The sequence below is a fragment of the Tenrec ecaudatus genome, chromosome 1 (assembly GCF_050624435.1).
Source record: "Tenrec ecaudatus isolate mTenEca1 chromosome 1, mTenEca1.hap1, whole genome shotgun sequence".
In the NCBI taxonomy this organism is placed as follows: Eukaryota; Metazoa; Chordata; class Mammalia; order Afrosoricida; family Tenrecidae; genus Tenrec; species Tenrec ecaudatus.
The window spans coordinates 214,225,847-214,246,048 of NC_134530.1; the positions used below are offsets into that span (position 1 = coordinate 214,225,847).

At 41.8% G+C, this 20,202-nt stretch overlaps 1 protein-coding gene across 1 annotated transcript in view; it reads left to right on the forward strand.

Annotated features, from left to right (window-relative positions):
* The window catches only part of CRB1 (crumbs cell polarity complex component 1), a 218,993-nt gene that overhangs the window by 52,452 nt on the left and 146,339 nt on the right, over window positions 1–20,202 (forward strand). Inside the window, 1 exon segment of the mRNA XM_075541873.1 lies at window positions 11,295–11,477. Within this exon segment, the coding sequence (XP_075397988.1) occupies window positions 11,295–11,477 (183 nt within the window).

Below are 20,202 nucleotides of genomic sequence, written 5' to 3' on the forward strand. Positions count from 1 at the left end.
CACAATTCCCCTCATTCACAATGATATGATTTTTTTTTTATATTTGATGCCTGATACCTGATCCCTTCAACACCTCATAGTCACACAGGCTGGTGTCCTTCTTCCATGTGGGCCTTGTTGCTTCTGAGCTAGACGGCCGCTTGTTTACCTTCAAGCCTTTAAGACCCCAGATGCTATTTCCTATTTGTTTTTTTTAAGGAAAGGTAGAATATAATTGTTGGGAGGGAACATGGAAACTGGAGTCACTGGTATGGTATTACATTCTGAAAGGAAGATATCCACTGCTTAAGGAAATTTTCTTATTTTTATTAAGTATATATTTATAGGTAAGAAAAAGTGAAATATAAAAGTAAGCTTAGAATTATTTTTTGGCTTAGAAATCTATCTATGCCATGAGTTTTTGCATTTTCAGAGAATTCATTAATATATTTACTATCCTCTGGTCGTTCCTTGACTTAATTACTACTAATTTTCCAAAATAAATTGCTACAAATCTTGTCAACAGCCATACCCAGGGAGGGCCTTTGATGAAAGGCAAAGAATGAAATGGACAGTTGGGAGTGGGAGAAGTCCACACATTATATGAGTGAACTTGAATGAATTACTTCTTAGACTTTAAGCCCCACAGCTGCTGTTGGGTGCTGTAGAATTGATTCTAATTACAGAGTCCTTATGTAACAGAGTAACACATCCCCATTGGGTTTCCCAGGCGGTAGTTTTTCTGGAAGGAAATAACCAGATCTTTTCTCCTGCGGAGCCATTGATGAATTTGAACTGCTGCATTTTTGATTCACAGCTGCATACCTAACTGGGTTCCTTTGGTGAAAGTTAGGCACTCAAAAATCATCAAGTATTACTAAGAGCAAGTTCTATAGCAGAAGGTGTGAACTAGATAGAGATGCCTTCTGCACCCTCAGGAGGGTCTGTTGTGCAGTCCTACATTTAAGAAAACCTACCTAAAAGACAGATAAGCATTCCATTGCTTCATGCACTCTAGCATTCAAGTCACTTGGATTCAGATGCCTACTGTATCAAGCCAGCAAAAAGGGATCGTCTTTTCATCTAAGAAGCAGAAAATCTAGCAAGGAGGCAATGTACAGAAAGGTGGATGGTACAATGTCAGGTATGAGAAGAAGCAATGATAACACTGTGAAAGGAAAGCAGGAGAGCACAGTCTCTGATGTCATTTTAAGACTTGGGGTGATTAGGCTTGTACTCACTGACACTGGACACATTCATTTCAGCTCTGCGTCTCAGTGTCCTCACCCCCGTGGGTCCTCAGATGTAAAGCCGAGATGACAATGATATCCATCTCACGGCATCATTCTGAAGTGAAACCTGAAATAATATGCATGAAGCTCCTATCTCAGCTCTGTCCTTTTGAAGTCCTCAGTAAATATTAAATAGATACCGCAATTAGAAGGGCAATCATGCTAGGCCTTGTGATTAACATGTCGTAGTGCAATATTTATTTAAGGAAGAAGAGAAGAAGGTGAGTCATAAGGAAAGAAGGCAGCAGCAGAGGCAGGCATTTGCCCGTCAAAAAGAACACGCTTCCTTGTGGAACTGGAGGGAGTGCTCAAGACTTACTGGACCAGGTAGGCAAAGAGGTAGAGAGATAGGAGTGGGGGCAGTACTGAATTCAGAGTGGGAGGTTCCTTTTCAAACCTGAAAATGTTGGGACAGGGATCAGGCATAATTAGGCCTGTTAATTAAGAAAGAGCTTTCTGACTACCATATGACCCAGCAATGACAGATACATCCCCTAAAGACTTATAAGCAGAGCCTCAAAGAGAGATGTGGACATTAATGTTCATTGCAGCATTATAAACAATAGTCAAAAAGTAGAAACAGCTTAAGTGCCCATCAACTGATGAATGAGGGGGAAAAGGGGTGGTCCATACATCCAATAGGGTCCAACTCAGTCTGTAGGAGAACTAGATTATTGGTATATAATAGAGGACATTACATCTGTATAATTATTTTGCACATTTGCAATGTCACGACAGCAGTGTGGAATGCTAACATGCTGGGCGAGAGCAGGACAGGCTGCGATGGGTACGACCATGTCAACTTTGTTTGGTTTCTCTTTTGGTTTCTCTTTCACCGCCATAGTGCTGACTCAGAGCGACCCCTCTGTGGGTTTCAGAGACTGCAACTGTTTTCAGGAGTAGAAAGTCCAGTCTTTCTTCGGAGGAGCTGCTGGTAGTTTTGAACTGCCAACCATACAGATCACAGCCGAACACGTAACTACTACACCACCACAGCTCCATTTCTCTGTGGGCTGGCAATTATGTAATCATGTAATTTAGCAGCTATGTAATGATTTAGTCATCCTCAGTTTTATGATCTTTGTAGTCATCCTCTATTTTTGCATGATGCCAATTCTTGCAAGACAATTTGATCTTTGAAATTCTGTCATGTCGTAAGCGAGAGTAGATGTATGCTGAGTGAAATAAGCCAATCAAAAAAGAACAAATATTGTAGGACCTCACTTATCTAAAAAGTCAAGAAATGTAGAGAACCAAGTCTATTAGTGGCTACCAGGGTCACTGGTAGGGGGGAAAAAGAGGGGATGCAAAAGTCGCATTGATTAATGTGCACAATCAACAAATTAAACTTTAAACACTTCGATAACAAAAACAATCAACCCTAATGGATAATTACTGTAATAAATTGTACACATGTGAAAACTGAAGTGGCAAAAGATGTGTTCTAGATACAAAGGGCCTTTAGAAAGATTGTGGAAAAATAGGACAGAAACATCATGTAATATTTCCTTGAACTCTTTTAGGCCTGTTTGTGTTTTACAACAAGGATGAAAAATAAAAAAGGTGGAGTAGCCGCTGAAGTTGCTTATGTTCAAATATCTCATGGGGTTCATTTCCTTGATGTGTACCTTTAGGGTCATAGGGCACCCCAGTTAATGGACCTAGTAGCATGTTTCGTGCTTCTGTTTTACCTTCTGTGTCATTACATAGTATCAGGAATATTAACAGCTAGTAAGCAGCCATCCAAGAAGCAACTGGTCTCTATTCCCGGGAACAACGGAGGAAGAAGACAAATCAGCAAACAAACACCTAACTAAAATCCTGCGACTATGGAACGTGTGATGATTGTCTCCTGGAAGAACTGCCCCCGTTGCCTTCATACTAGAAGAGCCGGATGGTTCCTAGCTACTGCTAATGAATATTTTGATCAAATATCACGTACAAGAAGCTTGACCCAAAGGAGGAACATAAAGGACACAGTGTCAAATTCTCAGTCACTCTAGACGTTTAAAGCCGTTGAAAATGGCGGAACTGCCGGAACGTTTGCCCTGAGATCAGCACTGAACCTTAAACCATCCTCAAAGTGAGCAACAGTTTAGTAAGCTAGTTGTAAAAGGTCTGTCTTCAGCACTGTATTTTTTTTTTTCAGAACTGTCTACATGGGATCAGATTGACAGGAGCAAACTGAAATGTTAGACAGTCACGTGAGAGGGCAGGACGTTTCGAATAATAAAGGAAGCACAACTAAGAAAGGAGGTGAGAACAGTTTCACATCCTGAGGAACGTGATGAGTTTCAGTGGAGCAAACATACGTGTAGAAAGCTTTGAATTGGTGGATGTTTTGCCTTGCATATTCTTAACAATAACGCAATAGATATGGTTTAGAAGGGAAAAAAAGAGTTCTGGCATGTTAATGGGAGGTGATTGAGGGAAACAAAATGTGGCAATTACACAATCTGGTGTCAACTTGAGACTATTAAGAGTGAGGGGGTGGAGTTTTAGCCTGTCAGTCAGGTCACAACTTGATGACCTCATTTGGAGACGCTTCGTAGATAAATAGCTCTCTGGACTCGGGACACACACTCCCTTCGAGACATTCCTACTGACAAAACACATGGAACTACACTAGTGCCCTGGAACTAGAGGAGCCACATGGAGACCCCTGCCAGAGCTGAGATGATTCCAGCTGAAATGGATCCTCAGAACTTTCCACCCACTGGCCTGTGATCTTCCTGCATTCAGCAACATTGCATGCGTTGAGTGAGTCTGAAGAGGAAATTATTGACTGGTATTAGATATATGGGCTAATATCAGACTTCTGGACTTGATCTTGACTGGTCTGGGATGTTTTCTCAATACTCTTTGATATAGGTTTCTCTATTACACACAATGAGTATCTATGAATTTGTTTCTCTAGTCAACCCAGATTAACACACAAAACAAAAGGCAGAGAATTCAGTGGAAGAGCTCTAAGTAATTTAAACAAGATATAATACCAATAAGGCAACAACAGTATTATAAATGCCATTGAGGAAATTATAGTTGTAAAAGTCACTTGGGTGGTGAAACTAATCTGGGGAATTAAATAAGAAGCATTGATTTCAAACAGTTGTTTCTGGGTTTCTACCACAGGTCTTTGAATACATGGCAAATTTGCCTAGATAGAGAATTCAGAATATCTGTGTACCTTGTTCTCATTGGTATATAAAAATATAGCCCAATCCGCCAAATTAGTGTAGATAGTTAGTAAAAATAGAATCTTTGTCTCTTGAACGCACTGGCTCTCAAGGCAACAGTGAGAATCTGCTGCTCTAATCATCTGGCATACTCATTTCAAAATAATTAATTTCAAGCAGTGTTGATTACCTTAATCATCTTTTTTTTAGTTTTTTTTTCATTACCTAAATATAATTTAATTTACCAAACAAAGCAAAACCAGAAACATTTTCTAAGAGCCCTGGGGCCTTGATCCAAAGAAATCATTGTTTTTTTTGTACAGAGTTTTATAGAAAAACCTGTTAAAACTATTGAATCTAGCTTTGACTGAAGGAGTCTATTTATAGACATGGTTAAAGGGAGCTGCAAATAAAATCCCCACAGGGCTCCAGTGTGGGGACACGACTGGCAAGGCACTAAATCAGAGCCTGTCTCGTGGTCACAAGATGAATGAGATAATGCACGAGCCAGAAGAGCACACACGTATTTATGGCGACCCTAAATTATTTCCTAACCTGGGAGATGTATGTGTGAGTCTTGAGACTTAAAGTCAGAAGAAAATTAAAAATAATCCAAGAAACTTTCTTCACTGAGATCATTGTAGCCCAATAAACCCTAGTTTATATTAAATGAATGCACTTAGATATATATTATCTTTCAGTATGACATAAAAATATTTAAATGTTGACATTCAGTTTTAAGAGACTAGAGAGTTCCGTAGGGGTTTTCTATAAAGTATTCTGGGATCTTGCTCTAACATGTGATTTTAGTTTCCACCTTCAACTAGAAGTTTCATCTTCAGATGACTGAGAAAGGCCCCAAGGGCAATATGTAACAAATTTATTATGCTATTGAGCATCAGAATTTATATTGTGGTCATAATTCACATAAGTCATGTGTTTATAGTTCATGTGTAATGTGAACTTATTCGTATTTTTATTAAAATTACAAAGAGGGGTGGCTGAGAAGATGATGGTATACACCAATCTAAGATTCTGAGTGTCCCACACAAGTATCAAAAAAGCAACTCGAAATGTCTACTCCCAACTCTGTGAGCGCTCTGCAGAGTATACAGAGATGGCAGCCACAAAGTACAAGTTGAAACAAACAAAACTTAAAAACTCTACCTCACTGTCCTCAAGTCAATTCCAAGTCACAGCAACCCTGTGGGACAGAGAGGAAGTGCCGTTGTGAGTTTCCAAGGCTGTAATTCTTTACGGGAGTACAGAGCCTCATCTTTCTCCCAAGGAGAGGCTGGTGGGTTCAAACGGCTGAATTTCTTTAGCAACACAACTCAGAACCTGCTACACCACAAAAGCACCTTGAAAAAGGTGAGAAAGCTTTTTTCTTTTTCATTTTTACTTTTCCCCAGACAAGTTTGTTTGAGAAATGCTGAACATGTTTTTCCGTTTTGAATCTCTAACTACAAATCTCTGCACATTTCATTATAATATTTTACTTTGTTTTTTTTCTAAATGCCCTTTGAAATCTTCTGTTCGACCCCTTTACTTCATTATTTTCTCCATTTTCTTTAGCCACTCTTAAGAGCAAGTTTCAGAGTCTCACTGGGGAGATGCAAAACAGAACAGCACCGACACACCTTTTCATTACCACCAATCCCGGAGGCACAATATTTAAGTGTTAGGCTACTAACTGAAAGGTACGAAGCTAGAACCCACGAGGGCGGAGGGAGAAAAGACCTGGCAAGCGGCTCACATAATGATTACAGTCAATGGGAAAAATCTGTGCACAACAGAGAGGACCACAGGGCCGGCTCCACTATGAAACACAACCTCCCTCACTGACCCACAGCCCTACAGGGGACAACACTGGAGACACAGTGCAGGAATTGCACCCAATCTGATCCCGCCACAACGAGGCAAAACACTAAGGGTGTGCAGCAGAACAGCAAGGGAATGGAGCGGTGAGGTCCCCAGGGAATACCAAAAATAGACATTGAGGCCAGGACAAGGCACCCATCAGACTCCACCAGAAAACACTCCTAAAGGTCAACAAACAGACCTCAAACTCTTTACAGGCTTTTCTTTTATTTTTGTTGTTGTTGCTGTCTTGTTTTCTTTTGTCACTTTGTCTTGTTTTTTTGTGAATATTATTATCTCTGCAGGTCTACCTAGATAAGACAGGCGGGATAACCAGTCTGGACGAGAAAACAATGGGACCAATGGTTCCAGGGGGACATAGGAGAGGGGGAGGCAGGGGAAAGGAAGTGGGTGTTAATAAGCCCAGGGACAGGAGAACAAAACTTGATCCAAAATCAATGGCAAGGAGCATTTAGGAAACCTGGTAGGGCTTGATCAAGGGCAATGTAACTGAGAGGAATTACTGAAACCCTAATGAAGGCTGAACATGATAGTGGGACAAGAGGAAAGTAAACGAAAATAGAGAAAGAAACTAGGAGGCAAAGGGCATTTATAGAGGTCTAAACACAAGCATGTGCAAATGTAAATATACTTCTATATGATGATGGGAAAATAGATCTATATGCATATAATTATAGGTTTAATATTAAGGTAGCAGATGGACATTGGGCCTCCACTCAAATACTCCCTCAATGCAAGAACACTTTGTTCTATTAAACTGGCATTCCCAACGCGATCACTAAAGACAAAGCATAAGCAAATGTGGTGAAGAAAGCTGATGGTGCCCAGCTATCAAAAGATATAGCATCTGAGGTCTTAAAGGCTTGAAGATAAACAAGCAGCCATCTAGCTGAGAAGCAACAAAACCCACATGGAAGAAACACACCAGCCTGTGTGATCATGAGGTGTCAATAGCATCAGGTATCAGGCATCAAAGTACAAAAAAAATAAATCATATCATTTTGAATGAGGGGGCGTGGGCAGTGGAGACCCAAAGCCCATCTATAGACAACTGGACATCCCCTTACAGAAGAATCATGGTGAGGAGATAAGCCAGTCAGGGTCCAGTATAGCACTGATGAAATATACAACTTTCCTCTAGTTCTTTAATGCTTCTCCCCTCACCCCCCACACCCACACTATCATGATCCAAATTCTACCTTACAAATCCATCTAGACCAGAGCATGTACACTGGAACAGATCAGGCTGCAAACAGGGAATCCAGGACAGACAAAACCCCTCAGGACCAATAATGAGAGTAGAGATGCCAGGAGAGTAAGGGGAAGGTGGGGGAGAAAGGGGGAACTGATCACAATGATCTACATATAACCCCCTCCCTGGGGGATGAACAAAGAAAAGTGGGTGAAGAGAGAATACTTGAAAAGTAATAATTATAAATTATCAAGGGTTCATGAGAGAGGGAGGGTGGGAAAGGTAGGAGACAAAAATGAGAAGCTGATATTAAGGGCTCAAGTAGAAAGCAAGTGTTTTGAGAATGATGATGGCAACAAATGTACAAATGTGCTTGACACAATGGATGGATGGATGGATTGTGATAAGAGTTATATGAGCCCTCAATAAAATGATTTTTAAAAGAAAGAAAAATCTGTGCAATATGAAAGCTGTACAACAAATGAAGAAGATTCCCCAAGACTTGATAGCCTTGAATCACGGTGTGAGGGGAGACTTTTGAGGATAGCATGGATTATCAGTAGGACAAAAAGATCTGGCATGGAGGAAGTCCAGCTGAATGCGCCTCAGAAGCCAGGATGCTGAGATTTCATTTAAAATGCTTTGGACATGTTATCAGTCGAGATGTCCCTGGAAAGGACCTCATGACTGCTACAGTGGAGAGTCTGGAGAAGAAAAAATAAAAAGAGGAAGACCCCCAAAGAGATTGATGCTATGGCTACAGCAATGAACTAACATCACAGTTGTGAGGACAGCACAGTACAGATTTTTTAATTTTCATATTGGGGGCTCTTACAGCTTTTATAATATCCCATGCATCAATTGTATCAAGCATTTTTGTATCTATGTTGCCATCATCATTTACAAAACATTTTCTTTCTACTTGAACCCTTGGTATAGGCTCTTCTTTTTTCTCCCCCGCCCCACCCGACACTCCCACCCTTGTGAATTCTTGGCCAATTATATATGGTTATTATTATTTTGCCCCTTTATCTGTCTCCCTTCACCCACATTTTGATTATTCATCCCCTTCTGGGGGAGGGTGCTAGATATCCAACCTTGTGATGGGATCCCCCTCTCTCCCCTTTTCCCCTCCCCAACCATCCCCCTACCCTCATGATATCACTACTTCCACTGTTCCTGAGGGGTTTAACTATTCTAAATTCCATGTGTCCAGAGCTCTTTTCTGTATTGATGTGTGTTCCCCAGTCTAGCCAGATTTGTAAGGTAGAACTGGGTTATAGTAGTGGGGTACAGGAAGCATCAAAGAACTAGAGGAATGATGTGTGTTTCATTGGTGCTATACAGCACCTTGGTTGAATTGTCCCCTGCTTATAAACCTGTGGGGGGTGATATCAAACTATGTTCAGATGGGCTTTGGGTCTCCACTACACACACACACACACACACACACACACACACACACTCACATTGATATAATTGTTTGATTGGGATCTTTTGATACCTGATCCCCTTTGACACTTTATGATCACATAGGGTGGCATGCTTCTTCCATGTGGGCTTATTTGCTTCCCTGATAGTTGGCAGCTTGTTTAACTTCAAACCTTTTAGACCCCAGATGCTGTATCTTTTGACAGCCGGGCACCATCCACACTCTTCAGCACATTTGCTTATGCACCCATTTTGTGTTCAGTGATCATGTGGGGAAAGTGAGGATCAAAGAGTGCCAGGTTATTAGAAAAAAGTGTTCTTCTGTTAAGGGAGACCTTGAGTAGAGGCCCAAAGCAGGAGAATGTTTTGCTGACTCAACCTACAGTGACTCACCAGCACCTGAAAATGACAACAGTTATAATACCTGAGTTAGAGCTGTATTCTTATGGATAGCTTGTCCAAGTAAAAAGGCAATTTACATAAGGACATATAGTTATATAATACCATCACATTATAAACACATACAAACAATTTTAAAGATGCCCTCATTTGTTAGGGGCCATTGAGTTGGTTCAGACCCGTAGCAACCCTGTACACCATAGAATGAAACATTGCCTGGTCCTGAGTTATCCTCAAAATTGTTCCTTTGCCTGCACCTCTTTCTTCAACGTCGAACTTTCACATGCATATGATGCAATGGAGAATATCATGGCTTGGGCCAGGCACATGTTAGTCCTCAAAGTAACATGCTTGCTTTTCAAAAGTCTAAAGAGATCTTGTTCAGCAGATTCACCTAATACAGTGTGTCTTTTGATCATCTCTTGACTGCTGCTTCCAGGAGCAATGATTGTGGATCCAAGCAAGACATAATCCTTGATATTTTCAATCTTTTTTCCATTTATCATGATTAGTTCAGCTGTGAGGATTTTGGTCTTCTTTACATTGAATTGTAATCTACAGAGAGGGTTACAATCCATGATCCTCATCAGCAAGTGTTTCAAGCCCTCCTCAGTTCCAGCAAACAAGGTAGTATCGTTTGTCTATCACAGGATATTATTTAATAAGCCTTCCTCCAATCCTGAAGTTGATTCTTCTTTATATAATCCAGCTTCTGTGATGATTTGCTCACAATACAGATTGAGCATATGGTGAGAGGATACAACCCTGACTCACACCTTTCCTGTTTTAAATCATGCAGTATAAGATGCACTTATATGTATATAAAAACAAAGAAATCAGAAGGGAGCATGTATACTGGTACAGATAAGAGCTCTCAACACACAGAATGTGTGACAATTAAACTTCTCAGGAACAGTCATGGGAGTGGAGATACCATGAAGGTAGGGGAAAGGTGAGGGAGAAAGGAGCACCCAATCATAATATCGATGTCCTTTTATTCTTGTCAGGAATATAAATCAAAATAATTTGCTGTTGTATCTCAGCTAGAAAATAACCATTTGTCTTTACATTGAGGTTGGAGAAACTGACTCCATGGCGGTGAGTTTGGTGTTTATAAATGTTTAGCAAGGACAATTAGAGGGGGATTGATGCGTTTGAGTTATGGTGTTGGCAGGGAATCCTGAAAATACCATAGACTGATGTAGTACAACCAAGATGCCCCTTAAAAATGAGGAAGAAAGGACTTCATCTCATGGATGTTGGACGTGCTGTCAGGAGAGAGCGGTCCTGTGGAAGGACGTCATGCTTGGTGCAGTAGAGACGCAGGGAAAACGAGGAAGGCCCTGGAGGAGATGGATCGGCCCGGCAGCTGCAGCTGTGAGAATGAGCTCTAGCAGAGCAACGATGAGGATGGCGCAGGCCGAGGGCCGTGTTCCGTTCTGTTGCACACAGGGCCACTGCGTCTGCATCAGTTCAGCCTACCAGCACCGACAACAACACGCCGAGCCTACCGCATTTCCAACTAGTTCCCCTTGATAATAGACAAACAATAGGACACTTTTCAAAACTGGCATCTCCGATAAGGAAGTTGAGATGAACTGAAGGTTATTCTATGATACCTTTTATTTCCAGCCTTAGTATATCTTTTTCTTCTCCCTCTCTAAAAATAGCTGGTTCATTTGATTGATAAAAGCAATTCCTTTGTAATGACGATTTCTTTCCAAGGAAGTTTCCTCTTTGCAGATGCTCCTTACTAGATCCTGAGGACGGACACATCGATCCTGAGGACGGACACATCGATCCTGAGGACGGACACATCGATCCTGAGGACGGACACATCATCTTGTTAATTGGTTCCTGCCCAGTGGTTGGCCCCCCTTTAGGCATATGCTCTGCAGTTTAGAAGCTTTAACTCAGTGGCATCTCTGAACTTTCCTCCTGCAGGCTACACGGGTGCCCAGTGTGAGACCGACATCAACGAGTGCCATAGTAACCCCTGCCAGGCTGGTGGGGAATGCGTGGAACTGTCCGCAGAGCAGCAATATGGAAACATTGCTGAGCTGCCCACTGCATTCAGCTTCCATGAAGCCGCAGGTTATATTTGTGTCTGTCAGCCGGGATTCACAGGTGAGGCCACGCAGATGGGCATGACTTGACTTTCTAGCACTTTAGGGCAATCCCAATGGTTCACTGGCTTATCAATTAGGCTTAGTAAGGTGTTGACTCTGCTGTGGTGGTGGAAAGGACACCCATGTGGGAATGAAAACTTCTTTGTTTGACATATCCAATTCCTCATCAAGAGAAAAATGTTTAAAATAAAGATAAAAGAGGTGTATGGTAGATTATTTTTATACTTTATACTGGGACTTGTTTCCCAACTCAAATTCATTAAAGGCAGAAAACCTGAAAGTTTGATATCATTGAATATGAGTATAATAATGTTAAAATTTTATATTATTCAAAATTTGAATTTTAAGCATTTTATTGAGGGCTCTTACAATCCAAACATCTTGTAACAATCCATACATCAATTGTATTGAGCATATTTGTACATATGTTGACATCATTATTTTCTAGACATTTATTTTCTATTGAGCCCTTGGTGTCAGTTCCTCCCAACCTCCAATAAATTTGATTTTTAAGAAGTTAACATGCTTATTTATATTTACACTGGGAACAATTACCTACCCTTAAGTAATTTCCTTTATTCTCTAGGTCAGTGGTTCCTAACCTGTGGGTTGTGATCCCTTTGGGGTCGAACAACCCTTTCACAGTGGTCGTCTGGTTCATAACAGGAGCAAAATGACAGTGATGAAGTAGCAACAAAACTAAAGGGGGGGTCACCACCACATGAGGAACTGTATGGAAAGGTCGTGGCATGAGGAAGGTTGAGAACCACTGCTCTAGGTAGAGGTCAGGCGCCCTGGGGATGCAGTGGGTTACATATTTGGAAGCCAACTGCAAGGTCAGCAATTTGGACCCACCAGTCACTAAGTGGGAAAAGGAGAAGCTCTTTACTCCCATAAACAGCGACAATCCTGGAAACGCACGGGAGCAGCTCTGCCTGGTTCTGTAGGGAACCTAGGAGTTAGAAGCACCTGGACGGTGGTGAGTCTTTCTAGCTCAAGTTGTTTCTCATATGAAATTTAATGACCCTGTATTTTTTTCTACAGTATCTGTACTATAAAATCCAGCAGAAATGCGGATCTTTTTTTCCAGTTGCAATTATATTCATGTTGCTTTTATGTTCTGAAAACTTTCTTACATTTGAGGCAGTCCTCACAGATGCTACTGAGTAGAAAATGGCCCGTATTTACCTAGATACCACTAATCTAACTGACTGCAATCAGGCTTCGATTTCTCTTCTCCTCGACAGTTTCAATGATATCTGAGGACCATTTCAGTTTAAACTGTGGATGTCTTTTGTAATGAGATTGGTACATGAAGAATAAAATTAATGAGAGCACCTATTGCTAGGTGCTGTGGAGTCATTTTTGACTCGTCGTGAAGCAAGGCAGGACACTGCCAGTCATAATGGCTGTCATGCTTGATCAAATTGTTGAAGCCAGGACCTTCCTCTGTCTGTTCTGCGATGCCCCTCAACTTTGCCATGCATGACGAACTTCTCCCGGGACTGGTCTCTCCTGGAGCACGTGAGACAGTCTTGCCATCCTTGGTCCCGGACCTAACGCGATTTCTGCCTGTTCTTTCAAGGCCGATTCATTCGTTCTCCCGGCAGACCATGGCACTGTTATTATTCCTCCCAACACCAAGTTCGTTGGGAAACATAAGGAGCAAGGGTCTTAAGCTCTTTGCCCGAGACTTCAGTGGGTGGTATCAATAGTGAACACTCTTGGCCACGAACCAAAAAGGCTGGAGGTTCAAACACACCTCTGGCTCCATGAAAGAAAGGTCTGAACTTCTGCATCTGACAGAGGATCCACGGGAAACGTGCTGTAACTCATTCTACTCCGATATGTGGGGTGTTGCCGGGGCTCTAAGCGGGCTCAATAGCAACTGGTTTTTACTTTCTACTCATCCCTGGAAGTTTGTGCTTTGTTCTATTACTGTTTCCATTTGGAAGTCTGACGATTAGTGCTGTTGGCGGTGCTTGCTGTGAGCTTGCTGTAGAAGGTGTAGTTTGCTTCTTTACATGCTGTACGTAAGTAACAATGCCTAGGAGGAATGCTTCCCTGGTGGGAACACAGCAACAGTTTTCCAGAGCACCAAGTTTTCATGCTTTTTACCTTCATAAAAGACACGCAGGTAAATCCTGACAAATACTAAAAAGCATGAAATCAATCTTGTAATACATCACATTTTCTGTGGCTGTGTCACCTGCAAGTTTATAGGTCTTTCTGGAATAGACTTAAAATTTACCTCACCCCTAGGAATATTTCAGTCTCCTGTTTCTGTGTTGCCTTTGCCCTTTAAAAAAGTTATTTATAACTTATTTAATCCAAGTGTAGTGCATGAATTTTTGTTTGCTACTTTAAGTCTTTCCCAGAACAAGTGAAAAATCAAAACCAAACTCCCTGCCATCGACTTGGTAAAAACTCACAGCAACCTTGTAAAAAAAGGGCGTTGCTTTAATTAATGGGCTCTATTTTACTTTTCCATTAGGAGACCTGGTGACACAGTGGTTACACATTGGCCATCTCACTCCAAGGTCAGCAGTTTGAAACCCCCCAGCTGCTCTGAGGGTGAAACACAGGCTTTCTAGACCTGTAAAGTATTAGTCTCAGAAACTCACGGGGGCTGCTCCATCCCGTTCTACAGAGTCGCTCACTATGAGTCAGCCTCCACACCGTGGCGATGAGTTTTAATTTGCTTCTCTGGGTTCTAATAGCCATTGCAATGACTATACAACTCACAGACAAAATTCATCACTAAAGGGTTTTTAAGAAAGCTACCAAGTTGGAAAGCCAATGAGAAATGCTCACTCGGGACCATTGTTTATCAGGACAGGTTTTCAGAGTTCTTTCAGGTCTGCTAATAAATGCCGAAAGGGTCATACTGCTCTGTTGGGAGTCTCAAACTGAAGGCATTCAATGTAAGCTCTGTGGATCAGCAATGCCTGCTCCCTGAATTAAATTCCAAGAGGTACCCTACTCCTGAAGCCAGCCTCATGCACAAAGACTCAGCTTTACTTGCTCCGTGGGTTGGAAGGTCCCCCACTGCTCCATATCCCGGCTGCTGGTTCTGCTGCGGTTCCTCTGATGTTACAGCGATCTTTTGGATCAGGCAGTTCCCTGTGCAGAGACCTCGATTCCAGAGGATTGGCACCACTCTTGGCTGTTTCTAGTAAGGAGAGTCCTTCTCTTACCTCTCAGAGGGCTCATTTATACACAGTAAATTGGCACTCCAGGGAATCCTTTTCATATTTTTACTTGCTGGGGAATCCAGTCAGATGATTCCCCCCCTTCTTATTAGACCCTTGCAGGAATAGGTCTTTGGGGGGAGTTAGAGACTTTGGCTAGGAAAGCCACATTAAATACTTCAATTTCCCTCCAAAAATAATAGAATTGCCCCTATAAGTTTATGAGATTATAACTGTTTATGGGATTAGACAGCTCTTCTTTCTCCCATGGAAGGGTTGATGGCTTTGAACTGCTGACCTTGTAGCTAGCGGTTCAACACATAGCCCACTATGCCACCAGGGCTGTTGGAACAAGATAGGGGGTTATATGTACACTTAGAGATGAGAGTAAGTAAAAAAGTCATGCTCCAAAATAATAGAAACCTTTATTAAACAAAAATAGCAAAATGTGAAGCTATGGTTTCTCAACATATCTTCCAACTAGGTCCATACAGTTTTAAAAGTGGTGTCTCCATCTCCTGAACCCTTCACTGAAGATGTGTACACTCTTCAATTTGCACATTAAAAATAAATCATTTTTTTGGAGGCTCTTACAGTGCTTATAGCAATCCATACATCAATTGTATCAAGCGCATTTGTACATGTGTTGCCATCATCATTTTCAAAACATTTTCTTTCTACTTAGGTCCTTGGTAACAGCTCCTCATTTTTTCCGATCCTTCCCCCACTCTTCCTCCCTCATGAACTCTTGATAATTTGTAAATTATTATTATTTTGTCATGTCTTACACTGACCAATGTCTCCCTTCATCCACATTTCTGCTGTTCATTCCCCTGGGGGAGGGAGGTTATACGTTGATCATTGTGATCAGTTCCCCATTTCTTCCCTTTCTCCCCCCACTTTCCCCTTATTCTCATGGTATCACTATGCCTACTACTGTTCCTGAGGGGTTCATCTGTCCTGGAATGCATGTGTCGAGAGCTCTTATCTGTACCGGTGTACATGCTCCGGTCTAACCGGATGTGTAAGGCAAAACGGCTCTCCCAGGTGTACACCCCCTTTAAGGATTGTAATTCAGCGACATCAGGCAGCCCTCTGCGCAACAGAGTGCAGCGCTGTCCATCATCTGCCATCCTCACAGTGTTTTTAAGTTTGAGACCATTGGTGCAGCCATGGTGCCAATCCATCTTACCAAGGGTCTTTGTCTTTCCCTCTACTTTGCCAAGGGTAACGTTGTTTCCAAGACTGGCCTCTCCTGATAATTGGACCAAAATAAATGAAACAAAGTCTCACTACCCTTTGTACTTTGTCCAACAATGTTAATTTATTCTTCTCGTTGTCTATGGTGCTTCCGGTATTCCTTGCCAACACCATAATGCAAAGGCAGCTACAGTTTCTTCTCTAGCTTCCCTTATTCATTGTCCATGTTCTTGCATGTGCACATGATTAAAACTATCATTTCTTGGGTCGGCCACTCTTCAGTTCTCCAAGTGACTTCATTGCCCTTTAACACTTTAAGTAGGATGTGTGCAGCAGATTTGCCCAATGCATTACATCAGTTGATTTTTTTGACAGCTGCTTCCATGAACATTGATCATTAATCTAAATAAAATGAAATCCTTGAAAACTTCAATATTTTCTCTGTTTATCTTTATGTTTCCAATTGGAACAGTTAAAAGGATCTTACTTTCTTTAGATTGGGTTGCAATCTGAGGTACCCCCGCCAAAATGGAAAAAGCTGGCGGAGCTTTCTTAGTATGCACTCCCCACCTGCTACGCGAGCACTGAGCAACTGGCTGCATCCAGCGGTGTCTCCTGGTAAGGTGCTCTCTGGTCACAGTGAAATTTTTGGTAAAAGAATTTTGACTCAGACCTGGCTTTTTGTGATGACCAATTTAAGAGAACAGCATTCAGCTGTGAAATTCTTTCCTGCTAAGGAAAAAATGCCACAGAAACAGTTGTGATGTTGAACACAGCTTACAAAGACAGCACTATGGGAAAAACTGAAGTGTGTGAGTGGTTTTCTCATTTCAGAAAAGGTGAAATATCGATTGATGACAAACCTCATTCTGAACATCTGCCAACTTCTCAAACGGATGAAAATGTCAACAAAATCTGTGCACTTGTGCTTGAAAACCTGCAACGGACATTGAAGAGATGGGGAAGCTATCTGGACCATCTCGGAGCTCAGTTCAGTAAATTTTAACAGAAGACTTAGGAATGACAGTGCTCACTGGGAAATTTGTGTCTCAGGTTCTGACTGACCAGGAAAAACAGCACTGACTGGAAATGAACAGCTCCGAAGTGACCCAGATTTTTTTTCCAGGGCCGTGACTGGTGATGAGACCTGTGCCCTTCTTATGACCCCCAAAAGCAAACATCAGCCAGGCCAGTAGAAGACGCCATTGTGACCTCGTTCAAAAAAAAAGCTCCTCAAGTAAAATCACAGATAAAGACAATGCTCACCTTGTTTGTTTGTTAGTTTTTATATGAGGGAGATAGTGCATTTGGAGTTCATTCCACCGGGTCAGGCTGTTAATCAAGCTTTCTATTCGGAAGTTGTGAAAAGATTGTCTAACAGGGTGCAAAAGAAAGGCCGGATTGATGCAGACAGGGGACTGGTTTTGCCACCACGACAATGCACCTGCTCACGCAGCCTTCTCAGTGCGACAGTGCACCTGCCTCACCTGCTCACGCAGCCATCTCAGTGCGTCAGCATGCCTTGCTTGCTCCACGCACTTTATTCACCTTACCCCCTTCCTGGTGACTTCTTTTTGTTTCCATGAATGCAGAGGGGCATGGAAGGACAGCAATTTGACAAAGTCGAAAAATGTGAAGAAAAAAGGGCAGGAGATGCTCTTAGCCATCCAAACAGATGGGTTTGAAAAATGTTTCCACAAACGGAATCAGATTTGATGCAAGTAGTAAGTGTAATGGAGAGTACTTGAAGGTGATAAGGTTGTTTTGTAAAAAAAAAAAATAAATCGGATAAATAAATAAATACATAAGCTTTGACAAATAAATTCCATTTTGGGGGGGGGGGGTTCCTCCTTGTACGTTTTGAAGACCACAGTCTTTGATCTTTATCAGGATATACCTCAAGTTCTCACGTTCAGCAATCAAGGCTGTGGCATCTACATATCACAGGTTGTTAATGAACCCGCCTGCTTCTTAACATAATCCCAGTTCTTGAATTGCTTGGCTGGCACATAGATTGAATAAGTGTGGTAAAAGAATACAATCCGCATACACACTTTTTCTCAGTTTTAAACTGTGCAGGATTTCTGGCTCTGTTGTAATGCCAGTGCTTGATTCATGGATTGGTTCTGTAGGAATGTTCCAGGAGTGCCCTTCTTCTCAGTGTTGTCCACAGTTTGTTATGACCCAAACAGTCAATACATTTGCATAGTCAATAAAACACAGTTGAGTATCTCTTATGTTACCTGCTTTCCTTCAGAAGCCATCTGACATCAGCAATGATACCCCTTGTTCCAGATCCTCTTCTGAATCTAGTTAGAATCTGGCAGCTCTCTCTGGCAGCATATTGCTGCAACCATTTTTTAATTATAATCAGCAAAATTTTACTCGCATGTGTTTTGTGGAGTCATCTTCCTTTGGAAAGGGTACAAATATGGATCTGTTTCAGTCAGTTGGCTAGGTAACCGTCTTCCAAATTTCTTGAACTAGACTAGTGAGTACTTCCAACACTGCCTGGGTGAGGTAGTTAGTTTATTGTGCCAACCTGGCCGATAAACACACGTGGGGTTAATTAAAGGGTGGAGGGATAAATGACTCAGTGAGCCTCGCCTTTCAAGTTCTTGGGTCTCTTGCTTTCTGATGGTGGGACCAGGATACAGTTGCCTTAGCCAGTTCCCTGCTTCAGTTGGCAAGGCTCACTTCCTGCAAGACAGCCCTGAGGAAAAGCCATATGGACCTTCCCCCAATGCAGCCCTGGGTGCTGGAGCACCCATGTGGAAACCCCTGCCAGCGCTGAGATGCTTACACGCTCACTGACTCAACTTTCCTCCTGCAGTTGGCGTCATCGAGTCTGTTTTGTGAGATGGAGGAGGACTTGTGGATTGGTGTCGGACATATGGGTTAATGTTGGACTTGTGGGCTTGGGCAGCACTGGGTTAGGATGTTTTCTTGATGAGTACTTAACTTTTATATAAAACTCTCTCTTATACATGAGTTTCTGTGGATTTGTTTCTTTAGAGTACCCAGACTAACACACTGGGTTTACAGAAACATTTTGATTGGTAATATGTCGGTCCCTAGAGCTTTGTTACTTTGCTGTTGCCTTCAGTGCAGCTTGGACTTCTTCATTCAGTACCGTTGGCTTCTGGTCACATGCTACTTCTTCAAATGATTGAATATCCACCAATTATTTTTGGTACAGTGACTCTATGTATTCTTTCTGTCTTCTTTCAATGTGTGCTGCTTGTTCAATATTTTACCCAAAAGTTTTTGAATATTTCAACTAGAGGCTTGAATATTTCCTCCAGTTAGTTCAGCTTGAGAGGTTCTGAGCATGTTCGTCCTTTTTGGCTTTCTAACTCTCCATGCCCATTGAAATATTCTGTGAAACGCTTTTACTTATTCCTTCTTCAATTTGTTTTCCAAGATCCAGTGTTTAAGAGCAAGTTTCAGAGTCTCGTCTGACATACATTTGGAGCTTTTCCTCTCTTGTTACTGACCTCCTGCTTTCTTCACGTTTGGCATTCTTGTTGTCATCGCACAACTCATTCCATCTTCCATCACTGAGGTTAGATGGGTCAAGTATGTTTCTAACTTCAGGTGGGATAGACTCAAAATCATATTTGGGCTCTAGTACACTTGTTTAGTTTCCTTCAACTTTCATCTGAACTTTCACAGGAGCAAATGATGGCCTTCATTCCTACAGGATCATTTCTCTAGTTATAGAACTTACTATTCCTGATGGTCTTATTTTTTTCAGCCCAGGAAAATCACTCTGCTACTTCCTTCTGCCCTCCCTCATTTTAAATTAAAAAAAAAACAAAAACATTGTCATTTGACTTGGGATTCCTCTAGCAGTAATTAGCAATGGCTGGCTATTTTCAATACTATTTATTTGTCTTTAGTTTCCCAAAGTTTACTTAGATTTAGCACATGATTCTTGGTCTACATTTTTGGGAAGTGGGTCCAGTGACTAGTTAATTTCTAGAGCCTTTGCAATATTCTTTTGATCTTGTTAGTTTATTACTGGTCTTGCTAAGGGCACCTTGTTCCATGTCTGTTTTTGAGGAAAGAGACCTAGGCACTGGGGTCTAAAGAGGCTTCCCTGACCAGAGTTGGTTGTGTTGGTCTCTGTCATTGGGAGACAGAGAATATTTCTCATTCTGACATTTTGTGACAGAATCTCCTTTGCCAGTGTGCCTGGCCACATGATGTCTCTAAGTGAAGCCAAGTCTCAGAAGCAGAGGAGAGATTTTCTTCTGGTTGCTTATTACCTGCTGGGCTGCCAATGAATTTCCCTTGCCAGTTCAGATGGGCTTGCTTCGTGTTGAAGCG